At 38.8% G+C, this 26,815-nt stretch overlaps 1 protein-coding gene across 1 annotated transcript in view; it reads left to right on the plus strand.

Annotated features, from left to right (window-relative positions):
• Positions 1 to 26,815, plus strand: part of BABAM2 (BRISC and BRCA1 A complex member 2) — a gene marked incomplete at its 5' end in the record, with an annotated part of 402,516 nt that overhangs the window by 196,062 nt on the left and 179,639 nt on the right. The window contains one exon of the mRNA XM_012803778.1: positions 22,421 to 22,530. Within this exon, the coding sequence (XP_012659232.1) occupies positions 22,421 to 22,530 (110 nt within the window). The remainder of the gene's footprint in view (positions 1 to 22,420; positions 22,531 to 26,815) is intronic.

The following is a 26,815-nucleotide window of genomic DNA, read 5'->3' on the forward strand; positions in this document are numbered from 1 at the left end:
CAGTAGGTAGGATGCAGGAAAACAGTGTCTTCCACTTTGGGATCTTTGAACTTGTTTCACATGTTACCACTGTTCCTTGTGCATTACAGTGTGTGAAAGGATGAAATACTAGGGGAGGTTAGAGCAATTCCAGGAATAGACTCAGTCAGTTGGTGTTTTTCAGAGAGACCATTGGAGGTAAACCAAAGCCACTGCCCTCCCTGACATAGTACTAACAAGAAACATAACTGCATTAAGTTTCCCTGTAAGTTCCTATGTTAAAATCATTCCTCAGTCATGTTAATTTGAATAATCTGTAAATGGCCTATACTTGGTTTTATACAGAGTGTTTTATTTTTCCTTTTCCAGAAAATTTTAGAAGTAATTAAGGTCCATGTATAGTATCTTTTGTTTTAGAATGTTTATTTTTATGGGGAAATCTACTCAATGCATATAAGCTTCTCAGAATTCTATCAAGTCCTAATATCCAGTGTTTTAAACAGATAAATCGGAATTGCAGAAGTGATAATTAAATATGGCCTATTTTGTATTGTGAGCTTAGTTGAGGAAATTCATTATTGACTTAGTAGAGTAGCATATTATTTTCCTCTCTCTACTTTTTTTATCCCTTGTTTTTTTTTTCTTTTTATCAAGACAGAATTCTACCCTATGCCCTGAGCAGAGTGCAATAGCTTCGTAGCTCACTGCAACCTCAGACTCGGGCTGTGGGCATCCTGCTGCCTCAGCCTCCGAAGCTGCTGGGATTATAGGTGCTCACTGCAGCACCCAGCTTTTTCCATTTTTTTCATGAGTCGGGGTCTCACTCTCGCTCAATTAAGCCTCGAACTCCTGACCTCAAGCAATCCTCCTGCCTCAGCCTTCCACAGTGCTGGGATTACAGCATGAGCCACCATGCCTGGTCCTCTCTCTACTTTTATCAAGCCTCTGTTAGCTCCTTTTTAAGCCATTGATCAAGTGAGAAGAATATCATCATCTTCACAGAGATGAAGAATTATGGTTCCTTTGCTTCTCCATAGAGTAACAGTCCCATTTCTTCAAGTCAGGGACTTGGATCTGCTTTCTGAGAGCTTCGTAGGTGATCTGTCTGACTAAGTGAAACATTAGAGGTTTGGGAATCAGCAGTTTACTTGTCCAGAATTCCTCGTATTTTCTGATTTGGTCTTTGGCTTCCATATCCAACATCAAATTATTCACAAGTTGTATTATTTATCTTTATACTAATATGTCATTGGCTCTTTGCATTTTTAGCTAAATAATATTAATAAACTCATTTAAAACAGTACTTTAAGAAAGGATTTTATGGCTGGGCATGGTGATGCTAGCATTCTAGCATTCACCTGTAATGCTTGCATTTTGGGAGGCTAAGGCAGGTGGATTCCCTGAGCTCAGGGGTTCGAGATCAGCCTGAGCAAGAGCGAGACCCCATCTCTACTAAAAATAGAAAAACTAGCCGGGCATTGTGGCAGGTGCCTATAGTCCCAGCTATTTGGGAAGCTGAGGCAAGAAGATTGCTCATGCCCAAGAGTTTGAGGGTACTGTGAGCTATGCCTCTATGCAGAGTGAGACTCTGTCTCCAGAAAAAAAGGAAAAAAGGATTTCCTACTAAAGAAGGAAAAAAGGAAGAAAAGATTTCACTGGCTCACACGTCTAATTCTAGCACTTTGGGAGCCTGAGGTAGAAGGATTGCTTGAGGCCAGGTGTTCAACACCAGCCTGGGCAAGAGCAAGAGCTTGTCTCCACAAAAAGTAAAAATCTTACCAGGTGTGGTAGTATGTGCCTATATTCCGAGCTACTCAGGGGTGAGGCTGGAGGATTGCTTGAGCCCAGGAGTTTGGGGCTGTAGTGAGCTATGATGATGCCACTACACTTCAGCCTGAGTAACAGAGCATAACCTTGTCTCAAAACAAACAAAACTTTTTTTTTTTAATCTTTCTATTCTAAGACACATTTTTAAAGCTTCAGAATTGTTGAAGCATCTCTTCAATGGCAGAAAAGAGAATATTCAGGTAACATCCCTGAATTTGACCACTGATGAAAACTATTATGTGGGAAATTGATGGCCAGAAAGAAGAGGCAGAAGATTCTGACCGCAGTGTAAAGAGAACAAGACAAGAGTAGTTCTCTAAGAACTTGTCACGTTTATCTTTGTCTCTTCCACAATGAATTGCATGGTGCTTAGTACATAGACAGCTACTGGATTACGGTAGAAAAAGCATGGGCTTCGAGTTAGAGGACTGAATTTGTTTCCTGATACTTTACTTACTAGTTGAAGAGTCTGAACGTTTTGTTCAATCTCTTCGAGAAAGTTTTAAATCTGCAGAATAGAGATAATAACAGTATTTATCTTAAAGGTTGTTGGTGATGTAGGTTATGGTGCAATTCATTGCACCTGGACAGAAATAAGCCTTATTGAGCAATTTATGTAAGCAGCACTGCTGACCTAGGTTTGACCACTTTGGGCCTCAAATCTTGTTCCAGAATCAGGTGGAGACCAGCCATTCCAGGTAGACTGCTTTGACCAAATCTGGTGAGATTCCTCAATTTAGGGAAGACAACATATTTGGGAGAATTATTAAACTCATGGTCTGATCTGAGAATTTGTATGTATTTCATTATGCAAGTTAAGTATAAATATGTACCATAAAACTTTAAAGGATGTGTGACAGGTCTGTGACTTAAAATTCCAGTTTCCTTTTAGTCCTCTTTTAATTCTTTTTAAAAAGTTTTAAAACAATCTCAAAATTTACCAAAGAAATGTAAGAATAGTAAAAGGCTTTCTTTTTTTAACCATTTAAGAATAAGTTGGGTTTTTTTTTCCGAGACAGAATTTTACTTTGTTGCCCTCGGTAGAGTGCTGTGGTGTCACAGCTCAGAGCAACCTCAAACTCCTGGACTTAGGTGATTCTCTTGCCTCAGCCTCCTGAGTAGCTGGGACTACAGGCACCTGCCACAACACCCAGCTGTTTTTTTGTTGCAGTTTGGCTGGGGCCGGGTTTGAACCCGCCACCCTTGGTATATGGGGCTGGCGCCCTACCCAGTGAGCCACAGGTGCCAGCCTAAGAATAAGTTGTTAATGTGAGGCCCTCGCTGCCAAATACTCCAGTGCAGAAGTCCCCAATATTTTTGGTACCAGGGACCAATTTCATGGAAAAAAGGTTTTCCACAGACTGGAGTTGGGCGATACGGTTTTGGTTTGGGGATGATTCAGGCACTTGACATTTATTGCATGCTTTATTTCTATTATTATTACATTGTAATATATAAGGAAATAATTATACAATTTACAGTAATGCGGCATCAGTGCAACTGATTTCCTGCTTATTTTCCTGAAAGTTGACAGTCGCAGCATTAGCCTCACCACCTTAACTCCACCCCAGATTATCAGGCATTAGATTCTCATAAGAAACACGCAACCTAAATTTCTCACGTGCAGTTTATAGTGGGGTTCATGCTCCTATGAGAATTGAATGCCACTGCTGGTCTGTCGGAGGCGGAAGTCAGGTAGGAATGTGAATGACAGAGAGCAGTTGTAAATACAGATGAAGCTGGGCTTGCTCACCCACCACTTACCACCTGCTGGGTGGCTGGTTCTAGCAGGTCATGGGCTGGTACCAGTCCAAGGTCCAGGGGTGGAGACTGCAGCTTCAGTGTATATATTTCTTACAATTAAGGATATTCTCCTTGATAATTACTATGTAACCATAAACATCAGGAAAATACCCTTAACATATTACTACCATCCACTTCTAAGACCCCATTCAAACTTCACTGGTTGTTCCAATGATTTCCTTGTAGCAGAATTCATTTTAGAATCATATGTTTTATTCAGTTTTGTCTCATTTTTTTATGTGTGTTTGCAGTTTTTTGGCTGGGGTTGGGTTTGAACCCGCCATCTTCGGCATATGGGGCTGGCGCCCTACTCCTTGAGCCACAGGCTCCACCCCAGTTTTGTCTCTTCAATCTGTAATAGTTCCTCAGTTTTCTTGAAATCCAGAATATTTTTGAAGGTTATAGGTCACTTATTTTGTACAATGTCTCTCAGCTGGGGTTTGTCTGATATTTTGGCATGATTGGATTATTTGAACACATCTGTGGCAGGAATATCACAGAGCTAATGTATTCTTCTCATGCTTTCTTTTAAGTGGCATGCCCTGTCTGTTGGAATCATTACTGATGATGTTTTCACAGTGATCACTTGTTTAAGATGGTGACTATCAGAGTCTACATTGTAAAGTTAACTTTGTTACTGGTATTTTGTGGGAAGGTCCTTTGAAACCACATAAATATCCCATTTTTCATCACACTTTCAATTTATTTAGAACAGAGTCATGATATTCTAGCTTACTTAGTGGATTATAGTCAGTTACTATCATCATTTTGATGCTGTTATTACTATGTTTAGCTCAATATATTGAACAACTATTTTCATGCTGATACCTCCAGTTCCAGTCAACACACTGGGTTCATTCCATTTTTATGCTTTATTTATAACTTTTTTCTCTGAAAGCAGTAAGTCTGGTTCACATTCTCCTTGATATATTATCATATATAGGTTATACATATATATTTCATTCATCCCCCCTGGGTGTAACCAATCTGCTATTGTTGCTGCTTCTGCCACCCACCCGACTCCCCACCTCCCACCCCCACCCCCCGTGTGGGTGCCTTCTCACTCTGCTCGGCCTCTGACGCCCAGCACCAAGTTGCTCTTCTATGCAGACCTCCTTCTTATTCTACTCTAGACCACTGCAGAGTTCCCTCTTCCACTTGAATTCAGCCTTACCCTTCTTCAGTCCAGCCTTCCAAAGCTCTTAGAATACTGTAAAATAATCCAATTGTGTCACTGCCCACTTGGTAATCCCCTTTCATGTTGCCTTTAAAGTAAAACAAATTCCTTAACTAAAGGAATTGTTTGTGACCTGGCCCTAAACTTGTTCAGCTTCATCTTTCATCATGGTTACTGGTATCCAGTATTGGAATCCTCTTAACAGTCCTTTGACTGTGCCACTTGCCTTTCCACTTGAGTGTCTTTCACATGCTGATATCTCTTCCTTCCACTCCCTTGTACTGTTCTTTTTTTTTTTTTAAGACAGAATCTTATTATGTAACCCTTGGTAGAGTGCTATGGCATCACATCTCACAGCAACCTCCAACTCTTGGGCTTAAGTGATTCTCTTGTCTCCACCTCCCAAGTGGCTGGGACCACAGGCACCCGCCACAATGCCCGGCTATTTTTGGTTGCAGTTATCGTTGTTGTTTATCTGTCCCAGGTTGTGTATGTGGCTGGCGCTGAGCCCCTTGTACTTTTTACTTTTTTAGATCACTTGGATTCTTTTCAACCGAGAAGATTACTACCTTCTAGAAAAACCTTATGTGATGCCCAGTTTTGCCCCCTCTTTTATCACCCTTCCTTTGTCTGCCATAGATGCACACCCCTCTTATACCACATCTTTATTATGATGATGTTAACCTAATGATTAGTTTACATGTTTAATTTTCCCACTAGATTGTGAAGGTTTTGAGGGTATGTATCCCTACTGCCTCCTAGGTGTTGCCCAACGTGTCATGGAGCATTAATACATGTTTGTATAATGAATGAATTAGTGAATGAATTCAATGTTAATGAATCCTGAGGCTAGTCCCAAAGGTATACTCAGTATAGGAGGCTGAACAGAAGAAAAGAAAAAGAATCTTCAACATACATTATTTAGGCTGCATAGGTGATAATGGGTCCAGCTATGGTTTATCAAGAACAAAGGCCAATTTATTTTATTGAGGCATTAGGGTTTTTTTTTTTTTAACCTAGTTTTGTTTGTTTTTTAACATAGTTTGTGAAACCTGCTTTGGACTGTTATACAGGTTTTCTTGTATATTTACCAACATTTGTTTTAGTGATAGACCCAAGAAACCTAGCTGAAGGGCCCAACCTAGTCTGCTATCTTAACTGCATTCTTTCATAACGATTTAGTATAACATTTTTTTTTCAGTAAACTGAATCCCCATTCCAATGTGAACTAGAAATGTTAAGCTGTTAATAGCTTCCTTGGAGAATTGTAACTTGTTAGGATGCCTCAATTCTTTCATCATTTATGCATCGTGAAATGTCACAATTTCTGTTCATGAGCACAAAACTGCAAATGTTCGTTAATTGGTCTATCTTAAACCTGTTATTAGTTTAGAAATTAAAGAAACGTTCTTCACTAACCCAAGCCAGTGATAAATTCTAACTCAATTTATAGTTCTTCTAAATCTGGTCATCAGTACTTCCATAATTAGCAAAGTTCTAACAAAGCCACCTACTCAATAGTTATGCTGAGTCCAATGTCTTTTTTTTCTTCATTTATGGAGCTATTAATATAATGTGTTCTTCCTTTTATGAATTTTTTTACTCTTCATAACTCACTGTAGAGACACTTCTGATCTTTTCTTCCTCTTTGGGATCTTGCATTTCCTTTTTTATTCACACAGACCTCATTTAGTAAGTGACAGAGTTTTCAAAGCAGATTTGGATATAGCAGAATAATATAGAGAAGAAAAGCACTTCTGCAGGAATCAGTAGTCATGAGTTTTGCTTTCATCTCTGTGACTAATTAGCTCTACACGTTGGACAGATCACTCCCTTATCTCAGTTTCTCCATCTGTAAATCTGCTAAGTGTGGGTGTTAGAATCAATGATTATAAACTTCACTTTTTAACATACTAGAAATATTTCACAAGTAAAATCTTTCTTCCAGCATGTATTATATAAAACAGAATAGTAGCCTTTCCAGGTAAAGAGGGGACTGCTCACCTGGTTTCTCCTCAGCTGTCTTAAGACTAAGGTGACCAGATTTTAACATTGGTAAAGCAGGACACCATTGGGGGAGGTGGTGGGGCCTGACAACAATGCAAACTTTGATAAGCAGTACTAGATAATCAGTTCTCAACAATTATTTGTTATTATTAAAGTTTAACATTACAAAATTAACAAATAATATAAAACGCATATCCTGGTGAAATAGCCACATGGCAGCAGAAAGCCACATATTCCCTTCCTGTTCTCCCCTGTTCCCTAGCTTGTCGTGCATTCTTTCCAAAAATCAGGGCTTTTTAAAAAATGCCACAGGACGCAGGACAAATTGTTAAAAATTGGAACTGTCCCGCCAAAAGCAGGACATCTGGCCACCTTACTCTAGAGGGAGGGGCCTACTTGTTTGTTCCAGACAATTTGGCTCCTTCTGAGCTAATTGTCCTTGCCTAGAAGCAAGGGAGGGAGCCAGTCTCCTTCTGATACCTTACCCAGGAGGGGAGTAGGGAGTTTACATTAGCCTTTTCATTTCCAAATGAAGTTACATTAACTTCTTCATTCCCAAATGGAGTTACATTAACCTTTTCAACAGCTGAAAACCATATATTCCCTTCCCATTCTCCCGCTGTTCCCTAGCTTGTCATGCATTCTTTCCAAAAATTGGGACTTTTTAAAAATGCTGCTGGATGCAGGACAAATTGTTAAAAATCAGGACTGTCCCGCCAAAAGCGGGACGTCTGGTCACCTTACTTAAGACGCATACTCTTTTTTTTTTTTCTCCTAAGACATGGTCTCATTCTGTTGCCTAGGCTGAGGGCACTATCCCATCATAGGTCATTGCATCCTCAAACACCCTAGGCTCAAGTAGTCCTCCTGCCTCAGCTTCCGGAGTAGCCACCACACCTGGCTAAGTTTTCTATTTTTTGTAGAGACAGGGTCTGTCAGGCTCACTCAGGCTGGTCTCAAACTCCTTGCCTCAAGCAATTCTCCTGCCTCAGCCTCCCAAAGAGCTAGGATTACAGGTGTGAGCCACCTCACCCAGTCAAGAAACATACTCTTAGGGTACCTATGATCCCTAGTTCTCAGAACACAAGGTATCAACCCTGGACTAGATCCCTAAGACTAACATGACTGATTTTCTTTACTCCTCATAATTTGATATCACTGACCCCAAGGGGATGATCTCATAAGTGCCAGTTCTGCCTACCTGGCCCCTTTTTCTGGCTCTTACAAAGCATATAGATGTGACCAGTAAGAAGAATATTTGAGAAGTATCTTGTTGTACTTTATGGTTTCCATTATGATCCCCTCTTCATTTTACCTGAGATTCTGGAAAATGCTATATATGGGTACTTATTACATTTTCTTCTTTTTTTATTGTATAAAATATACATAACAAAAACTCAACTGTCTTAACCATTTTTAAGTGTGCAGTTAAGTAGTATTAAGTACATTCATAATGTTGTACAGCCTTCATCACCATCCATAATATTTTTTCATTTTGTAAAACTAAAACTTTATACCCATTAAAAAGTAACTTCCAGGTGGCGCCTGTAGCTCAAAGGAGTAGGGCGCTGGCCCCATATGCTGGAGGTGGCGCGTTCAAACTCAGCCCCAGCCAAAAACTGCAAAAAAAAAGTAACTTCCCATTCTCCTCTGTACCTGGCAACCACCATTCTACTTTGGGTCAATGTGATTTTTGACTACCTCATAAAAGTGGAATCATACAGTACTGTATTACCTTTTTATGACTGGCTTTTTCACTTATCATAATGTCTTCAAGGTTCATCCATGTTTTAGCATGTCAGAATTTTCTTCCTTTTTAAGGCTGGATACTATTCCGTTGTTTGTATATACCACATTTTGCATATGTAGTCATCTGTTGATAGGCACTTGGGCTCCTTACTTTTTAGCTAATATAAATAATGTGGCTGTAAACATAGGTGTGCAAATATCTCTTTGAGACTTTGCTTTCAATTCTTCTGAGTATATACCCAGAAGTGGTATTGCTAGATCATATGGTAATTCTATTTTTAATTTTTTGAGGAACTGCCATACTGTTTTCCATAGCAGCTGTACCATTTTACACTCCCACCAACAGTGCACAAGTGTTCCAATTTCTCTACATCCTGGCCAACACTTGCTATTTTTTGTTTTTGGGGGTTTTTTTTTTGATAGTAGCCATGCTAATGGGTTTGAGGTGGTATCTCATTGTAGTTTTGATTAATCTTTTCATGTGGTTCTTGGCACATTGTATATTTTCTTTGGAGAGATGGCTATTCAAGTCCCTGGTTCATTTCTTCATCAGGTTGTTTGGGTTTTTTAATGTTGCTGAGTTTTAGAGGTTCTGTATATATTCTGGATATTAATCCCTTATCAGACACATGATCTGCAAATATGTTCTCCTGTTCTGTGATTTGCCTTTCTACTCTTTTTATGCATAAAATTTTTAAATTTTTGTGAAGTTCAGTTTGTTTTTTGTCTGTTTTTCCTTTGTTGCTTGCATACTTATTCTTAAATTGTAAACTTTGTCTAAGATACCTTCCACTCTGCTAGACCAGTAAAACATTACAGTTCATCTGTGTTCTCCTGGTTAGTCATAGGGTGATATCTCAGTGCACTGCTTTTCTGTTCTTTCTTTATCTTTGCACCTACTTTCTTTTTCCTGAAGACAGTGCTGCTTAAGCATTAATATGTGTATAAGTCACCTAGGGATTTGATAAAATGTCCCCCAGGTGCCACTGATGCTGTTAGTCTGGGTAGGCTGGCTCTAAGTTGCATATTTATATTTAGGCGTCAGCTGCCTGCTGTTCACAAATGTTATGCCACACCCTCACTGCAATGGCACTGCTCCTGTCTAGCCTGAAATATAGAAGAGATAGAATGATCTTCATGGAGAAACATCCAAAGCTTACTGTTTAACATTACATAGTCTGGGAAAGCCAAAGCCTCTTTTCTCACCTTTTGCTACTTTCAGAAGTCTTGCATTTTTCTTCTTGGGATACTTGTTACTCTCCTGCTTTCCTTATCTCCTTTCTTATAAAAGCATAATGGCCAAAAAGAGTCTGATGAATTCATTCTCAATACAGAGAAAAAAACGAATGACTTCTTCAGCCTTTCATCATAGGTCTTTTTGATAATTATGGCCTGTCTTGTAAGGATCTCTTACTGAAGGAGAAGAAAAAAATTGTTCTCAACTTCATGTGTTTATATCTTACTCTTTGAGGGAGAAGGCTGATTCTTGCAATTCTTATTTTTTCTTTATTGTGTGTATCACAGTGTCTTGCACATAGCTGGCAAAGCATGAGTGAGGGTTCACTTAGTGACACCACATAGTGTGTTGTTAGCTTTCATTTGAAGAGATCAGATTATGGTTAGAAATGGCAAAAAGATTATTCTTCTCTTTCTGCTCTCAAGGATTTGTTTGATCATTCAGTTAAATGTACAAACTCATATTTTCCTCTTATTCCAGGGAATGCTCTGAACCCAGGGGGTGATGGCCTATTCTGCCCTAACTTATACCCACTGATTTATATTTGAAAGTTAAGTTAATAATTTACATAGATCTCTGCTGTTTCTTATAAGGAAGTCTACTTGTGAAACCCATTTTGGAACAGTAATTTACTGGCAAGCATATATACACACATTCATGCATTTGATAAATATTTACTGGGTGTCTGTTTTTGTGGTAGGCACCATACTAGGCACTGAGAATACAAAAATGAATAAAACACAGTCACAGCTCTTAACAAACTCAATTGGATAAATGATAAGAATACATATGTAAATAACATTAAAGCACAAAAGAGACAATGAAATAATACTAGATAAAGAGTGTAGCTAAAGACCTATAGAATTTTAGGGGCAGAAATATTATATCAAATGCTAAGATCCAGGAAGTCTCATGAGAGGATATGGTATCAGAACTGAACTTTAAGGACTACGTCCCGTTCGGAGCTTTGGAACTGGGGAATGCTGGCATGGGAGAAGGCATTCAGCATTGAGTGGCAGGGTAGAGACCTAATGGAATGATAACACCCAGCATGGGAACCTGCTGCCCTAACAGTATGTCGACAGGAGTAGTGGAAAGATACCTTAGAGGAACTTGAATGCCATGCCATTCTAGATGGCAGAGGGCTTTGGAGGCTGGGAGAAAGGTGCAGTATTTACATTGCCACCCAGAACACATTTTATATTCAGAATCTTTTCCTATATCCTTTTCCAGATGGATATGAGCTGCCCTTTAGGTTCTGAAGATAACTTCAATATGCAAATCAAAAGATCTGTGCTGACTTCAAGGACAGAATCTCTAGTAGGCATCATTCTCTGTTTTAACAGTAGTCGTTTGTGATGATCTCCAGTTAATGAGGGTGTGGTGCAAGGTGACTGAAATTACTTGCAAATAACCAATTGCCTGGTTGCCATGGGTACCAGACAGTTTGAACCAAGGCCAGTTTCTCCTGCTCTGTGGATGGGAGATTATAAAGGTGCTGTTAGCTTCTAGGGTGCCTTTCCTTTCTGTCTTCACATATAGAATCACCTGGTAAGAATCCCTAAACTCTAGAATTCAAAGCAACCTGGAGATAGGATGGAATGTAGCTTCAATAGTAGGGTGAATGGCATGATTTTGAAAAGGATATGAGATCAAGAGTCTAGAACAGTGTTTTTCAACCTTTATTAGCTCATGGCACACCCGAACCTATGGTTAAGCTTCCATGGTAGACTTAAATTATGCTGATCAAAAAAAAAAAAAAAGTGAGAAAAAAAATATTTACCGTGCTTTGAACTTCTTAAAATAATTTAATTAATGATCTTTAAAATTGTTTACTGCACACCACCTCAGATCTTTTCACGACACACCAGTTGTGTGTCAACCGCCGCACACTGGTTGAAAATCACTAGTCTAGAAGAAGGAAGAGACGTGAAATTAACATTAATTGAGCACCTTCTTTATGTCTGGGCCTCACTGAGCACTTTCACATATATTTGCAAAAGCTGCACAGACCTGTTGCTTCCCCAAATGCCCACATTTATTAAATCATATGGAAAAAACAAAAGCATTTAATCTCTTTGTAGAACAATTTTTTTCTATAGCTAAAAGATATCATATTTGTGTGGCTCTAAAGTTACATGGCAAACTTGAAAATATTTCTTGTATTCAAATGTCATGCTGGTATGGATTTTCTGTCTTTAGCGTTGGCACCTCTGATACCTTTTCATTCATTGACAGAGGAAGAACAGGGAGTACAAGGTATTCTAAGGCTCAGGATGGGTTTCTGATGAGAAGGCAGTAGGTCCAGAGAAGCAGCCTAGCTGTAGCCAGAGCCTAGTGCTGCAGGCTGCCTGTTCTCGCAAAGCTTTCTTGTAGCATGTTTGGAGGAATGCAGCTTACCTTTGTCTGCAGAGTCCATCTGAGGTTCTGCTTAGGGCCCAGCATTCCATAGTGTGTAATAAGTATTCAAATAGCCCAAGGATGAAAGCCTTTTTTAGCACTTAGTTCTGTAGATTTTGATTTGCCATGGTATCATCTATATACATTAGTTTAATAATTTACTAAAGAAAATGTTGGTTTTAAGTGATAGAAAACCACTTCAAACCAGCTTAGGCATACAGGGCAATTTATTAGCTTTCCAAAGCAAGGAGCAGATTGAATAGCCAAACCACAGTAAGAGCAGAGACACAGCTAGACTGAGATCCATGGGAACTAAGCATGTGGATCCTGCCAAGACTCTCGTCTCTCCCCTCCACTTCTCTCAGTGGGTTGGCTTTATTTTCTCTCACTGCAGCCTGGACTCTTCTATGTATAAGAAATATGGTTGCTGACAGTTTATTCTGCCTCTGCAGAGAGACTGGCCTACACTTTAGTCACAATCTTGAAGAAAGGACCAGTTTTTTCCAAAACCCATCAACTGTTCCCAGGCAGCTCTTTCAGGAACTATAAGAATTAGGGCTTGGGGGTGGAGTCTAGAAGAGAGAGGGGCTTCCCAATAAAGGAAAGAGTGTCAGGCAAGCAGTAACCTAGATGTCCACTATATCAGCTTACTTTTTTTTTTTTTTTCCAGAGGCAAGATCTTGCTCTGTTGCCCAGGGCAGAGTGCAGTGGTATGCTCAAAGCTCACTGCATCCTTGAACTTCTGGGCTCAAGTAATCCTCTTGCCTCAGCCTCCCAAGTAGCTGGGACTACAGGCACACACCACCATGCCCAATTCATTTTTTGTTTTGTGTAGAGATGGAGTCTCTGTATGTTGCATGTCTTAAAGTATGGTCTTAAAGTCCTAGGCTAAGGCTATCCTTGTGCTTCGATCTCCCTAAGTGTAGGCATGCGCCACCACACTCAGCTCTATTGTCACTTTAAATTTTTTGCTCCCTTACAAAGAGCTATATAAATGATTTAGGTAAAAACTTTAGCTACCTTTTTTTAAGTTATGGAGACATATTAAATGTATGTTAAATCATGTCTGTTCCATATGTGCTTAAATAAAAACTCACTATTATTTGAACATGTTTTGTGGGCTCTTGGATAAAAGCCTGGCACAACATTTTCATCAGTAGGTGTACATAAAAATCGCACCTCAGAGATGTCTGAAGATGTACTGCAATAGGATTTGTAAAATAGTCACAAAAATTGGTACTTTAAGGATACCCAGAGGAAGCTTCTTGTCTAACTCATCAAGAGCAGAATTATTAGGGTGATAGGAGAAGCCCCCAGATTCTTTTTCTTAAAACTTTAGTGATTAGAGAAGTTGGGAGAAGCAAGAAAACATCATGTGCTTCCATCGCGGACCCTGGTTGTGCTGCAGGGGCTTCCCCTTACTCATCTTCTTTAGCCTTCCGAGCTAAAGGCCCCATTTCACAAAAATGTCACGACGATTCAAAGAAAGCTGGTGGTTCTCAAGGCTGTCTGTGAGGTACGATAACTGTTGGAGCAGTATTTAACCAACAAAATCTTGATCATCATTATTTTAAAAGAGCCAGGATATTTTCTCCCAGAGTTTATTTGTACAACATGTGTTTTAATTTAGCTTTATAAACAGCAGCTATAACCAACATATTAAGGGTAAGTACAGCTTCCCAAGCAGATTCCTTCTTAAATGAGAGCAGTGAAATGGTCTTTGTTTATGAAAATAATAAGCAAAATACAAATTAGTTTAAAAAAAAAAACATAGCCCCATACTGTATCATGACATCTAGTAGCAATGAACTCAAGATGTGAGTTTTGGAATACATGGGCAGGTGGCAACAGCTCTGTCTTGGTGTCCTGGGCTCACCCTGTAAGAGCTCGCTATTTCAAGAACACTGCAGTTATCCTTTCCTGACCTGACAATCAGCACTTCTTATTTTCACTGAGTATAGTTAGTTAGTCATAGAATATGCCTAACTGTACATTATTGAAGGAAGGTTGATATTATGGCCTTAGAATTCCATGGTCCTCATCAATGTCTTTAGAGAAGCCGTCCTCTTTTCTTAACTGAGTCTGTGTAAAGATGTTAGATGAATACATTTTATTTGGCATAGTGGCTCCTATAGTCTTTATGCCTTTATGAATTGTGAATTCTTGTTCCATAGTTTCTCAGAGTAAACAGTGAAACATATAAAGCATATACTTCTCTGTTTTGAATACCCATTGCATGCCTGGTGCAAGCAAGATAGTTTATTCTGGAAGGCAAGGGAATAAAAATGGTTTCTTCGGTTCCTCACAATCTTTTGGAGCATACAGGACTTAGACACTAAATGGAGAACAAGCAAATGCGTAGTGAGTATTGGATAGCTTTCCTGCATATGGGTTTATGTTTTTTATAGATTTCTTTGAGCACTGATACCAAGTCTCTTCTTTGTGCACATAGCATGCTAGAGGGTATAGCATTATGATTAGGAGTCAGATTCAGATTCAGGATACTTGGTTCAAAACTCATCTTCACCATCTTCACTACTTAACCTCTCTGAGCCTTAATTTAGTCATCTGCAAGTAAGAATAATAACATTCCTACCTTATGAGTTTGTTATGAAGATTATGAGATAATGCATATAAAGTCACTAAGCAAACTGACTAGCAAGTACATACTGATTTAATGTTAGCTGTTATTAGGCCTGATAGGAAGGAGGCGATTTCTGTCTTGCCCTCAAAGAAATTCACAATCTGTTTGGATTATAAAATATATTTTGCTCAAACAGAATGGAGAATTCATAAAGCAACATGGTGAAAACTACCTAGGGAGGACATAGATTAGCTTGCAGCTGAAAGGAATCTTAATGGGGCAAGTAAACTTACAAAAAGTTAAAAAAAATGAAAAAACTCACCAATTAAGAAAGGGAGAGAAAGAGCTTTTTAATAGGGAAATAGCAGGTGCAAAGGTGTTTGTCCAGATCTAGTAAAATATATGAAAAGGGCCCAAATTAGCTGTACTAGGCAGGGAGAATATTTTTACTACTACTTCGGTTTGGAGAATCCAAAGAAGTAACTCTTGTAAATGCTACCTTCATAAGGAATGCAAAATATCAGAAAAAAATTGTACCAAGAACTCAGTAAATGGTGGGGTTAGGCTATAACGAGGCTTTCAGAACCCCTCGCCCAGTGCTGCAGAACCCTGCTTCATGGGAAGAAAGCTCAGGGTTGGCCATTGTACCCGGTAGTTAAAAAGCCAGCCACAGCGGACCCAGTTATTCCTCCTTTTCATCTGTTTGGTTCAACTTTATTTTTTTAAGTTTGGATTTGTTTGCTTTGTGAATACTGCTTTCCCTGGCACTTGTACATTTCCTAGCACTTTTATGAAAAGGAAATGACCTAATTTCTAAAATGACCAATGTTGTCGTAGGACAGAGACCCCCTTAGCAAGGAGATCAGGGTCTTACATACATCATTTTCTGTCTTCTTAAGTATTTCTTCTGCCTAGATTTGATTCCGTTTTTACCATATTACCTATTGTGTCTTAATGCCAGTAGAACCCACATTCAAATTTTGATTGGGGCTACTTATGTTGATATATAGCACCATGAGTCAAGAAGACCTTTTAATGTTAAATCTCTCTCTGAAGTAAGGAAAGGCTAATGCTGATTCTCTATAAAGCAATCTTTGACCAACTTTGATTCCCTCCTCACTTCTTATCTGCTTTCTCTGCTTTAATTTTTCTCCATAACATATAGCATACTGTATATTTTGTTTATTTTGTTAAATGCATGAGTGGTAGCACTGTAAGAGAGTCTTATACTCTCCCACTTGAAAACACTTGATTTGAAAAATACATAATTTGATGATGAGGAATCTATATTATCAGAATATTGAAGTTTCTAAATTATGAGCTTCTCTTAGTATATTTTAAAATAGGGTTCTGTTTTGAAAAATTCCAATTTGCATACAGCTTATTGAAAACTCTTAGCTTTTGTAGAATAGGGTCTTTACCCAGACCTCGCTTTTGTTCACTCCAAGAATCAAGAGTTAATCCTGAGTCTAGCTTATTACTACCCTTTTAAATATAACTTAAAATGGTGCTTACTTGATTTTTGACGTACTGTATTATAGCTTCTGTATAGTCATCTGTACTCATAGACTGGTTTTACTACTACAGGGAATAGTTTTGTTGTGAGTCTTTTTTTTTTTTTTTGAGACAGAGTCTCACTCTCTAGTTAGAGTGCTGTGGCCTTAGCTACCTCACAACAACCTCAAGCTCCTTGGTTCCAGTGATCCTCCTGCCTTAGGCTCCCAAGTAGCTAGGACTACAGGTGCCCACCATAACACTTGGCTAATTTTTCTATTTTTAGTAGAGACAGGGTCTCACTTTCCTTAGACTAGTCTCAAATTCCTCAGCTCAAAGGATCCTACAGGAGCCTTTTTGAACTGAGAAATATAATGGCTTTTTTTACGGTCTTCTTATGGGACCTGCGATTTGTAATATTTATGGTTCAGCTAATGTCTATCAGCAATTAGTTAATTGGTAGTTTGTATCTATATTGACACTGATGTTCTCAACATACAGGGAGTTGTTTAATGGCTGCTATCTTTACTTGGAATAATTAGCATATCAAAGGAGTACAGCATAATGGTAAATCATACCCATGTTTACTTTCATTTCCAAGGATAATTGTTGGGCTTTTTCTACACCCTTTGGATATTTGCACAGAGCCCCCATAGAATAGTTATATAAATGAACATAATGATCTAACCAGAAATGTCGACTCTTACTAGCAGGTGTATCCTTGACTAATACATGGTTCAGATGTGAGTTTTCTTTAATGAAATAATAAATCATAGACTTAAGGAATTAAAGACATAAATATTGAAAATGTTCTTAATTGAAAGCATTTTTTCTATTTAATTCTATCAGTTTTATACTATAAATACTGAAACCAAAATATTCCTCCATTTAGAAAAGGTAGTTCAATGTTTTATTTCATTCGTTTACTCATTCTTTCAGTATTAGTTCAGGTTTTTTTTCCAGCCAGTTTGCTATGTATATTCTATGTTCCAGGCACAGAGAGTGCAAAAATGAACAGGAAAAGCTCCTAGACTGCAAGGAACTCACCTGTAGTGAACATTCACTATAAACATAGGAATCCCTTTATGCTGTATATAATCAAGTGCTGAGCCAGATCCACTATTAAATCTCAGCAAAATATCAGAGCCATAATTGCCTCACCATATATATGTAAGTCAGTGCCTGGCTCACTTTTATAAAGGTAAAAGTCAATATTCTTCTTTAGCTTTAGCAGATTCAACTTTTCCCTCCCAGTTTAGCCTGTTGCAGTTTCCAATGGTGCAGATAGAGAGCCCTGAAAATGTATACGTACCTTTTTAAATGTCCCCTGCTATGCTGTAACCACCCCCTGTTTTCTAAATGCTGCCATTAGTGGTTACAATAATCATCTGTAATGTTAGCTTCTAAGAATCATGGTACAAGAGCTTCTTTTCTCCTTTCTTGGATGAGAGGGAACACATGCACAAGGCTCTTAGAGTTGCAGAAACTGGAAACAGCCCTGTGTGGATTTGTATTTTTGGAACTCTTTGGACTTATTTAAGCACTCAAAATCAAACTTAAGTATCCATGAGGAATCAAATACTGATTCAGGGAAAACTCATGTGGCACACCAACAGGAACAAAGCATGTTAAAGTAGTTCATAAAATGAACTCCTGGAAAATAGCTACTTTGAGATTCAGACTAATGTTTCATGTACTTTTTGCAGGATGTCAGATGATAAATGTTGATTATATAAACCAGGGTCATTCCTTTTGTTTGGGAGATTGTCTCTGATGTTATTTATAAAAGTAGTAGTGAAACAGAAATTTTAAAAGTAGAAAAGGAAAATAATTATTAATTATCCATAGGCATATGGAATGAAGCTTCTAATTAAAAGGATTTCTGTGGCCTGTGGTTTTTTGCAGTAGTTTTTGCAGAGTTATGTGCTTTGTGATGATTGTGATGATTCATCCTTGACCTTACATAAGAAAACTCAGTCATTGGGGGAAAATATCTGGAAGTCAATGTTACTTATTTTTTTTTACTTTTTCTTGAGTTGGCCAATCTAACTATAAAGAGGATTTCTTCTACACTTAGATTATAAAATGAATTTGTTCCTCTATATGTGATTTCTTTAAGCTCAGCTTGAACCTTAGTTTTAGATATGAGTTTTTTAAAGTATTTTTTTTAACAATTTCATTCTCATTTTACAGAAAGAGAAATTTAAGGTTGAATACTTTATCATCTGTAAAAAAGCAAGGAGTGACAAATAAGCTCAGACTCCCAATCTGGGCTCTCTTTTTAAAATCACTGCTTGTAGAGAACTTGGTGTATTATCAGGAGCTGGAGCGAGGAGTCAGCATTTACTTTCTAGACATCCTTGGTGACAGTAGTTTTGGTAATGTAGGTTCCCAAAAAATCGCTAGATGGAGAGAATAAAAATTAGGAATTAACATGCATTTGCTCACTGATATATTCGTTCAGCGAACATTGAGTAGTGTCCGTGTGCTTTCTGCAATCTTCCTCTTACCCATTTTCTCTCCCCTGCTGTAATTTGGAAGAAAACAACAAAAAAACATACTTCTTATATTATACCACTTAAAAATATATTCCAGAAGTATTATAAATCTTTTATGTAAGTTTTAAAATGATAATAATGTTAGGTAAGAAAAAAAACGAGAGAAATGTATAACCTCAGAGACCAAATTTAACTCTGTAAAAATCCAAATTTCCTGTGATGGCAGACAAGCCCCCAAACAATGTAAAAAGTTAAAAGCTAGGCTGAGAGAAAAATATTTGTAACACATGTGATAGAAATGAGTTAAGAAACCACAGTAGAAAAGGCAAAGAACCTTACAGCAAAATAGGTAAGGGATTTGATCAAGAAATATAAGAGAAATGTAGATGACCAATAAGTAAGTGAAAAGTTGCTCAGCCTCATTTGTGAATCTAAATTAAGACACCATTTCCCAACTATCAGATTCCAACGTTAAATGAAAGAGTGATAACAGCTAGTGTTATCCAGTTGTTTAGGATGAAGGGAAATAAATAGGCTTATCCTGATGCTAATTCATGGGTCCAAATGTGAATTGCTGCAAAGTTTTAAGAAAGCAGTTCATTAAATTCTGTAGAAATGTAAGATGTTCGTAACTTTTGACCTAGTAAGCTCAATTTTAGTGCTCTCTATTAAGAAATACAAGCCCCTCCCAAAGAAATATAAGTCCCTCTACTAAAGGATGTAAATACGCAAGAATATTTATTACAGCACTATCAAGTGGCTAAGAATTGCAAACAACCTAAAGCTCTGTTGCTAGGGAAATTGTTTAATAAAAAAAATAAGTCTTCATATCCAGCCCAGGGCCTGCCAAACAACAATGATGGGTGCAACCCAAAAAATAGCTGGGCATTGTGGCGGGCACCTGTGGTCCCAGCTACGTGGGAGGCTGAGGCAGGAGACTCACTTGAGCCCAGGAGTTGGAGGTTGCTGTGAGCTGTGATGTCACCGCACTCTACCCAGGGGGACAGCTTGAGGCTCTGTCTCAAAAAAAAAAAAAAAATAAGTCCAGGGTGGCACCTGTGGCTCAGTGAGTAGGGCACCAGCCCCATATTTCGAGGGTGGAGGGTTCAAACCTGGCCCCAGCCAAACTGCAACCAAGAAATAGCTGGGCGTTGTGGCGAGTGCCTGTAGTTCCAGCTACTCGGGAGGCTGAGGCAAGAGAATCACTTAAGGCTAGGAGTTGGAGGTTGCTGTGAGCTGTGTAATGCCACAGCACTCTACCAAGGGCAACTGTCTCTACCAGAAAAAAAAATAACAAGTCCATACCATGGAATATTATTGGTAGAGTGATATGATTTCATTAGGGAAAATAAAACAGAAGATTAAAGAGCTGTTTATATGCAAGTGTGTGTATGTTTTAGAGCATAGAGAAAGCCATTTAAGGCTATATACTAATTTAGTGTTGGGTGTGTAGGAACCTTCAAAAGTTGGGGAGTGGAAAGGGTAGAAGAACATTTTCTTTATAAAATTCTATAGGCTTTGACTTAATGAAGTCAGTTTAAATTTTGTAATATAAAAGCCAAAAATTAAAAATTGAGATGTTAAAAAATAAAGAGTGAAAATAGAAGGGGAAGTGGTCCAAGAGACAGGGAAAGAGCCAGGAGAGTATAGTTTCTTAGAAACAAGAAAAGAGAGCATTTCCAGAGGCAAGTGATCATCCATGTCAAATAACTATGTCTATCAGAGGTCCTCAAACTCGGCCAGCAGGCCACATGCGGCCCACTGAGGACATTTATCCCACCCGCAGGGTGTTTTTACCACTGCTGCCTATCCTGCTTAGCAGCCAACTCGTCCCAGGCCCACTGTCTGGCCCTCCAGTGGTCTGAGGGACAGTGAACTGGCCCCCTGTTTAAAAAGTTTGAGGACCCCTGGATAAGCAAGAAACCAATAGAGAAGGATTTGCTGTGTTTAGTGGGTGACTTTGCTGGGAGTGATCTTGATGAACTAGTAGGGTCAGCTGGCTATTATAATGGGCTAAGGCAGGAGTCCTCAAACTTTTTAAACAGGGGGCAAGTTCACTGTCCCTCAGAACATTGGAGGGCTGGACTACGGGCCCCGGGACGAGTCGGCTGCTAAGCAGGACAGGCAGCTGCGGCAAAAACACCCGGAGGGCTGGATAAATGTCCTAGGCGGGCCGCATGTGGCCTGCAGGGCGTAGTTTGAGGACGCCTGGGCTAAGGGATAAATGGTTGGGGGGGAAGAGTACAGAGAGAGAGTGTAGACAACTCTTTCAGCCTTTGAAGGGGAGGAAGGAGATGAGAGAGAATCCAGGGACTCTATAGAGTCCAGTAAGATTCTTTTCTTTCCTTTTAAAATGTTTACATTTTAGGATGAGAGAAACTTATAGTCCTTATTCCTATGCCTACATGTCACACTTGTGCATCTTGTGGCACAAGAGAAGTGAGAGCCAGGAGATGGAAGATGTTAGAGCAGAGCAGGATGAGTGTGAACCAGCTGGATGGCCATAGCTTTAGATAGATGAGAAGACATCATATCTGAGGTTCTCAATGCTTATGCAAGTCTTAAAGTCTAAGTTGGGACCCCACCCTGGTATGTCTCCTGAGTCCTTTGGAGGACCTCTGAACTGAACCAGAAATAGAGGTCTGTTCTTACCAATCCCTACAGATGAAAGATGTTAAGTGTTCAATAATTATTAAGTGTTTAAAATTTTTATATTTGATTTAGAGCTACTACCAACCAAAAAGAAATCAAGTTACTAAAATTTGATAGTCACAAATGAAAGTCAACATGCTACTACATTTATTTTAATTCAGTATTTTATTCAGAATTCTGGCAGACACTTGGTGCTTGGCAATAATCAGAAAGCACATGCACATAGTTGTAAATTCCACAATTGTGATTCAGGACTCTTTCGTAGTGTGTCAGGAGTGTTGGCTTGAGTTGGTTATGAACTTCAATTGCTGCCATTCTTTTTAATTACAAACTACAGTAAGTTTAGCTTTATCATGATCAGTTAAATTTATTGGAGACTGTGTGGTTAACCTCACCATGTTTATTGGTACATACTTGGATCAACAATGTTTTTGTCTTACAGTGTTTTCATAACTAGACTTATAAGATATGTGTGTTTGGTCTGGTCTTCACGTGTGAATCATCCGTAATCATTTTGCTAAAGTAGATGTATACCTAAACCCCCTGCCATTTGCTTGTATGGTGACACACTTCATGGTGTGTTTACTGGGAGATTTTGCTATTTAAATGAGTTACAGTATACTTTCAAAGTAGATATAATAAAATTACTGAATATTTTTAATATTTTCCTGGTGTTTAAGGATATAAGTCATGTTTATAGCAAAGTTTACTGCAATTTGTTAGTTATGTTTTTGTCTAATATTTTGTTACCACCAGATTCATACATATTTTCCCCTAGAACATGGGAACAACTCAGATAGGTGGAGGCCTTTTTCTTCACCTTGGTGGACTTTGTGCAAAAAGTTTAAAAGGTGTCATTCTAGAGGAGTGATGACAAAGGATGTGCCGAGACACTAAGTTAGAATAAGGATAACTCACAGCCATGGCGTCGATGCTCGTGGATTACCGGCTTGTTACTAAGAAGGTGTTATGAGAGCAAGTGCTGATGACATTGTTTTTACTTCCTGATTAAGGATGTAAATGAAGACCCTGGAGAAGATGTAGCCCTCCTTTCTGTCAGTTTTGAGGACACTGAAGCTACCCAAGTGTACCCCAAGCTGTACTTGTCACCCCGAATTGAGCAGTAAGTGTCAATGTCATTAACATTATGTAGCCTGATGCCTGTTCTTGCTAACTCACATGTCCCACTTTTTTTTTTTGCCTCTATTGTACTCTTAAAATTAAATTATTTCTCTTTATTGACTTTCATTTCCTTAAGAAATTTATTAGGATTTTAGGTTCCAGAGTAGATGCAGTATTTGCCACTGCTATCTTTTGGGGAGTATTAGTCATGCATTTTGTAATATGAATACTGTGCCTTTGTAGAAAGAGAAGAGTAGGCAGACTGAGTCCAAAATTATGATTCCCTCCAGATGTTTCCTGAGGTATGAATGGTTGTAGCCTAAAAATGACTGCTGAACAACATCTGACCCAATTTCTTATATATTTGTAACTATTGAAGTATAAGAGATATCAGTAAAAATGTAAGTAGTCTCTTTAAAATATTAAGCAAAAATTTCATCAGAAGTTAGTAAAGGTACTATTAAATATTTGTCTGTGTCTAAATGGCCATATATAATTGTACACGGCATCCAGGCTACTTGGTAGAAGTAGTTTGATGTCACATTTGTATTCCAACCAAATAATTGTACTCATCAGTAGTGAATTTTGTAAGGACTGACTTCACAGTGTGCTTATTGTTGGCTGAATGCTTTAGAAGCTTATTCTACTTCAAAGGAAGCTAGGGTTCATTGAAAATGGATCATAAGCAGATTTGGTTGAGAACTTCTGACAAGTCAGATTTTTCATCAGCAGAAAGAGTTTTTACAGACTCTGACTGAAATGTATTATTAAAGTTCTCTCTGAGTCATTTAGTCAGGGTTGGCTGATTTCAGTCTGTGAGTAGATGTGGTCACCATTCAGCATTCATACTCTAGTCTAAGCCATCTTCACCCCCTCTGACCTCAGTTGCTCTGATTTATGAATCATGGATACAGCCTCTTACAAACTTGTATGACACAGCTGTTTGTACCCACATGTGGGAGATTATGAGCCCCAACAATCTATACGCATTCTCTTGTTTGCTTATATGTCACTGAAAGGACTTTAAGCGGCAGGTTCTCAATGATTATTTTATTTTCGAATTGAACACACTGACCCTATCCCTAAGAGATCAAAGGGTGGGAGAGGCAGTACAGAGGTTCTGGAGTCAGGCAGATCTGGGTTTAACCTGGGCACTGCCCCTTACCAGCTGGCAAAATATTTAATATCTCTGAGCTCATTTCCTCAGTCATAAAGTAGGGATAATAGTACCTATTTCATGGTGTTGTTTTGAGGATTATATTAAACACTGTTCATAAAGCATTAATTGCAGTGCCTGGCTCTGTAGTAGACACTCTGCAAGTAGTAGCTATTAACGTTGTTAGTATTGATACAGTTCATAGGAGAAGAATGAGTGAGTGCTTAGCAGGGGCAAGTTGGGGCATAAAAGGAGAGGATGGATAAATAAGTGAGCAAATACCAGTTCTAGAGTAGCCACTCAGTGTATACAAAGGTGTTTTGGTGATGAGGAATGATCACAAGATGTGGGTAATAGGAATATGTTAATTAAGCTGCAGATGAGAATTTCCAGCATGGAAAAACATTTTTTCCAGCAGCCAGGTTATTTTTCTTTTAAGTTACTATATCTAGTTTGCAAATAAACTTGCTAATAGAATATTCTCATTCTGGAAATCTAAGGTATGATGTGAAAAATGATTAAGGAAGGTTATATTTTTACAGTCATTGTTTTCTATTTCTTAAAATCTAGCTTTCTATATGCCTTCTTTTTGATGTTAAGAACTGGTCACAATAGGGCAGTGCCTGTGGCTCAGTGGGTAGGGTGCCGGCCCCAAATACTGAGGGTGGTGGGTTCAAACCTGGCCCTGGCCAAACTGCAACAAAAAATAGCCAAGTGTTGTGGTGGGCGCCTGTAGTCCCAGCTACTCGGGAGGCTGAGGCAAGAGAATCACCTAAGCCCAGGAGTTGGAGGTTGCTGTGAGCTGTGACTTCACGGCACCCTACTGAGGGCAATAAAGTGAGATTCTGTCTCTGAAAAAAAAAAAAAAAAGAACTGGTCACAATGTACCTTCACAGATTGATTTTTTCATACTTCCTAGCCTGTCCTTCAGCCAGACCCAATCACTTGAAGTTTTCTTAATTCACCTGTACTGTCTTACCTCTATGCCTTTGCTAAAGCTGTTCCTTCCATGTATGTATACTACCTTTTTCTGACTCTCTCTTCCTGTTGAAATAATTATCCATTCTCAAGCCCCTGTTCAAATATCATCTTTCCAATCGTTTTTCTCAAGCACAATTAATCTAGTCTTCCACTGAGCTCTTTGCCTCACTGAATTCATATTAATCTTACAATCTATATGAACATAATAGTCTTCTCTTCACACATGTAGTTGGTGAAATGCATTTTTTAAATCTTTTGCTAAATTAATTGCATGCAGGCTGCTGAAGGGTCAGGAGTCTTTTAACTTCTGTAATGCCTTGCACAAATGCAATGCATGGTTCTCAGTTGCCTGATTGGCAGTCTTCTCAGTTAATAAATAATTCTCACTAAAAATTAGGAAGTGCTACATTAAAAGGTCTTAAACTTTTCCCGGTTGATGCAGATTCACGTGGTAGAATGATATTTGAAATACTAAAATAAACTACCAAAAGTTCTTAAATCCTTAAGTAGAAGTTTTCAAAAAGAAGTTTCAGAGATAAGTTAATATGGAAAGTAGTAAACTTAAGGTGTGACTGTGTCAGGGCTCAGGTATTTGCTAAAGTTATTGACACTTTTGGTTAATTTTTGCAAAGTTCAGCACATAGAACAAAAGTAATGCCATTTCAAGAAGGCAGAGACATAGTAGGTCAGGGTGGGAAACCTGCAGTCTTAAGGCCACATGTGGCCTTCTAGGTACTTAAGTGTGGCCTTTAACGGAGTCCTGAATCCAAATTTTACAGAACAATTCCTTTTATTTTTATTAATACATTCATGTTCATCTTTTATATTTTTATTTCATTTTTTAAATGAACATATTTAAACTACCAAAGAATGAAATAAATTTCAATGAAATAATCCTCCCAGATTGACTGACACAATTAGAACATTAGTAAGCCATAAGGGCTAAATTGATAGTGCTATGCTTATGCTTTAGTTTTAACTTCCCCATTCTGATTGGTGCCACGACCACATGAGGCTGGTTGGCAAGAGTTCATGTGGGTTAAGTACGCTGGTCTCTTACCAGCTTTTTATAACAGTGCCCTGTGCTTCTGTTTGAAGTGGAATTTGTGAATAGTCACATAACTAGACAGTATTTTTTAATTCTGTCTGCCTAATACCACATCATGTTAGGCGGCACCTGTGGCTCACTGGGTAGGGCGCTAGCCCTATATACCTAGGGTGGTGGGTTCAAACCCTGCCCTGGCCAAACTGCAACAGAGAAAAATAGCTGGGCATAGTGGTGGGCGCCTATAGTCCCAGCTGCTCAGGAGACTGAGGCAAGGGAATCACCTAAGCCCAGGAGTTGGAGGTTGCTATGAGCTATGATGCTACGGCACTATACCGAGGGTGATAAAGTGAGACTCTGTCTCTCAAAAAAAAAAAAAAAAAAAAAAACAAAAACACCCCATCATGTCCAAGAAGACCAAGAGAATGCTGAAGGAAGAAAACAGATTTTGTTGTTGTTATTGTAGAGACAGAGTCTTACTTTATTGCCCTCAGTAGAGTGTGTGGCATCACACAGCTCACAGCAACCTCCAACTCCCGGGCTTAGGCGATTCTCCTGCCTCAGCCTCCCGAATAGCTGGGACCACAGGTGCCTGCCACAACACCCAGCTATTTTTTTGTTGCAGTTTGCCCAGGGCCAAGTTTGAACCCGCTACTCTCAGTGTGTGGAGCTGGCGCCCTACCCACTGAGCCACAGGCACCGCCCAAGAAAACAGATTTTTTTTTTTATTGAATGGTAACTATGTACATTAATGCACTTCTGGGGTACAATGTGGGGTTTTCACATGCAATCCGAAATACTTCCATCAAACTGGTCAACACAGCCTTCATGTCATTTTCTCAGTTATTGTTTTAAAACATTCACGTTCTACTCTTAGAAAGATTCACTTGTACCCCTATAAGATAAACCTCAGAAGTGATCCCTCCAAACCCCCTCCCTCCACCCATTCCCCCTTCCCATCTCCCTCCCCCAAGAAAACAGATTTTTTAATGAGGATTGGGAATTGTGATATTATCTTCTTTCTGCTAAAGATACGATAATTTGCTTGCTTTGTGTTCCTGCATTAGCAACATTAATGAAATTCAGTGCTCATCAGCATGACAG

The sequence above is a fragment of the Otolemur garnettii genome, unplaced genomic scaffold (assembly GCF_000181295.1).
Source record: "Otolemur garnettii isolate 467f Iridium unplaced genomic scaffold, OtoGar3 scaffold00022, whole genome shotgun sequence".
Classification (NCBI taxonomy): domain Eukaryota; kingdom Metazoa; phylum Chordata; class Mammalia; order Primates; family Galagidae; genus Otolemur; species Otolemur garnettii.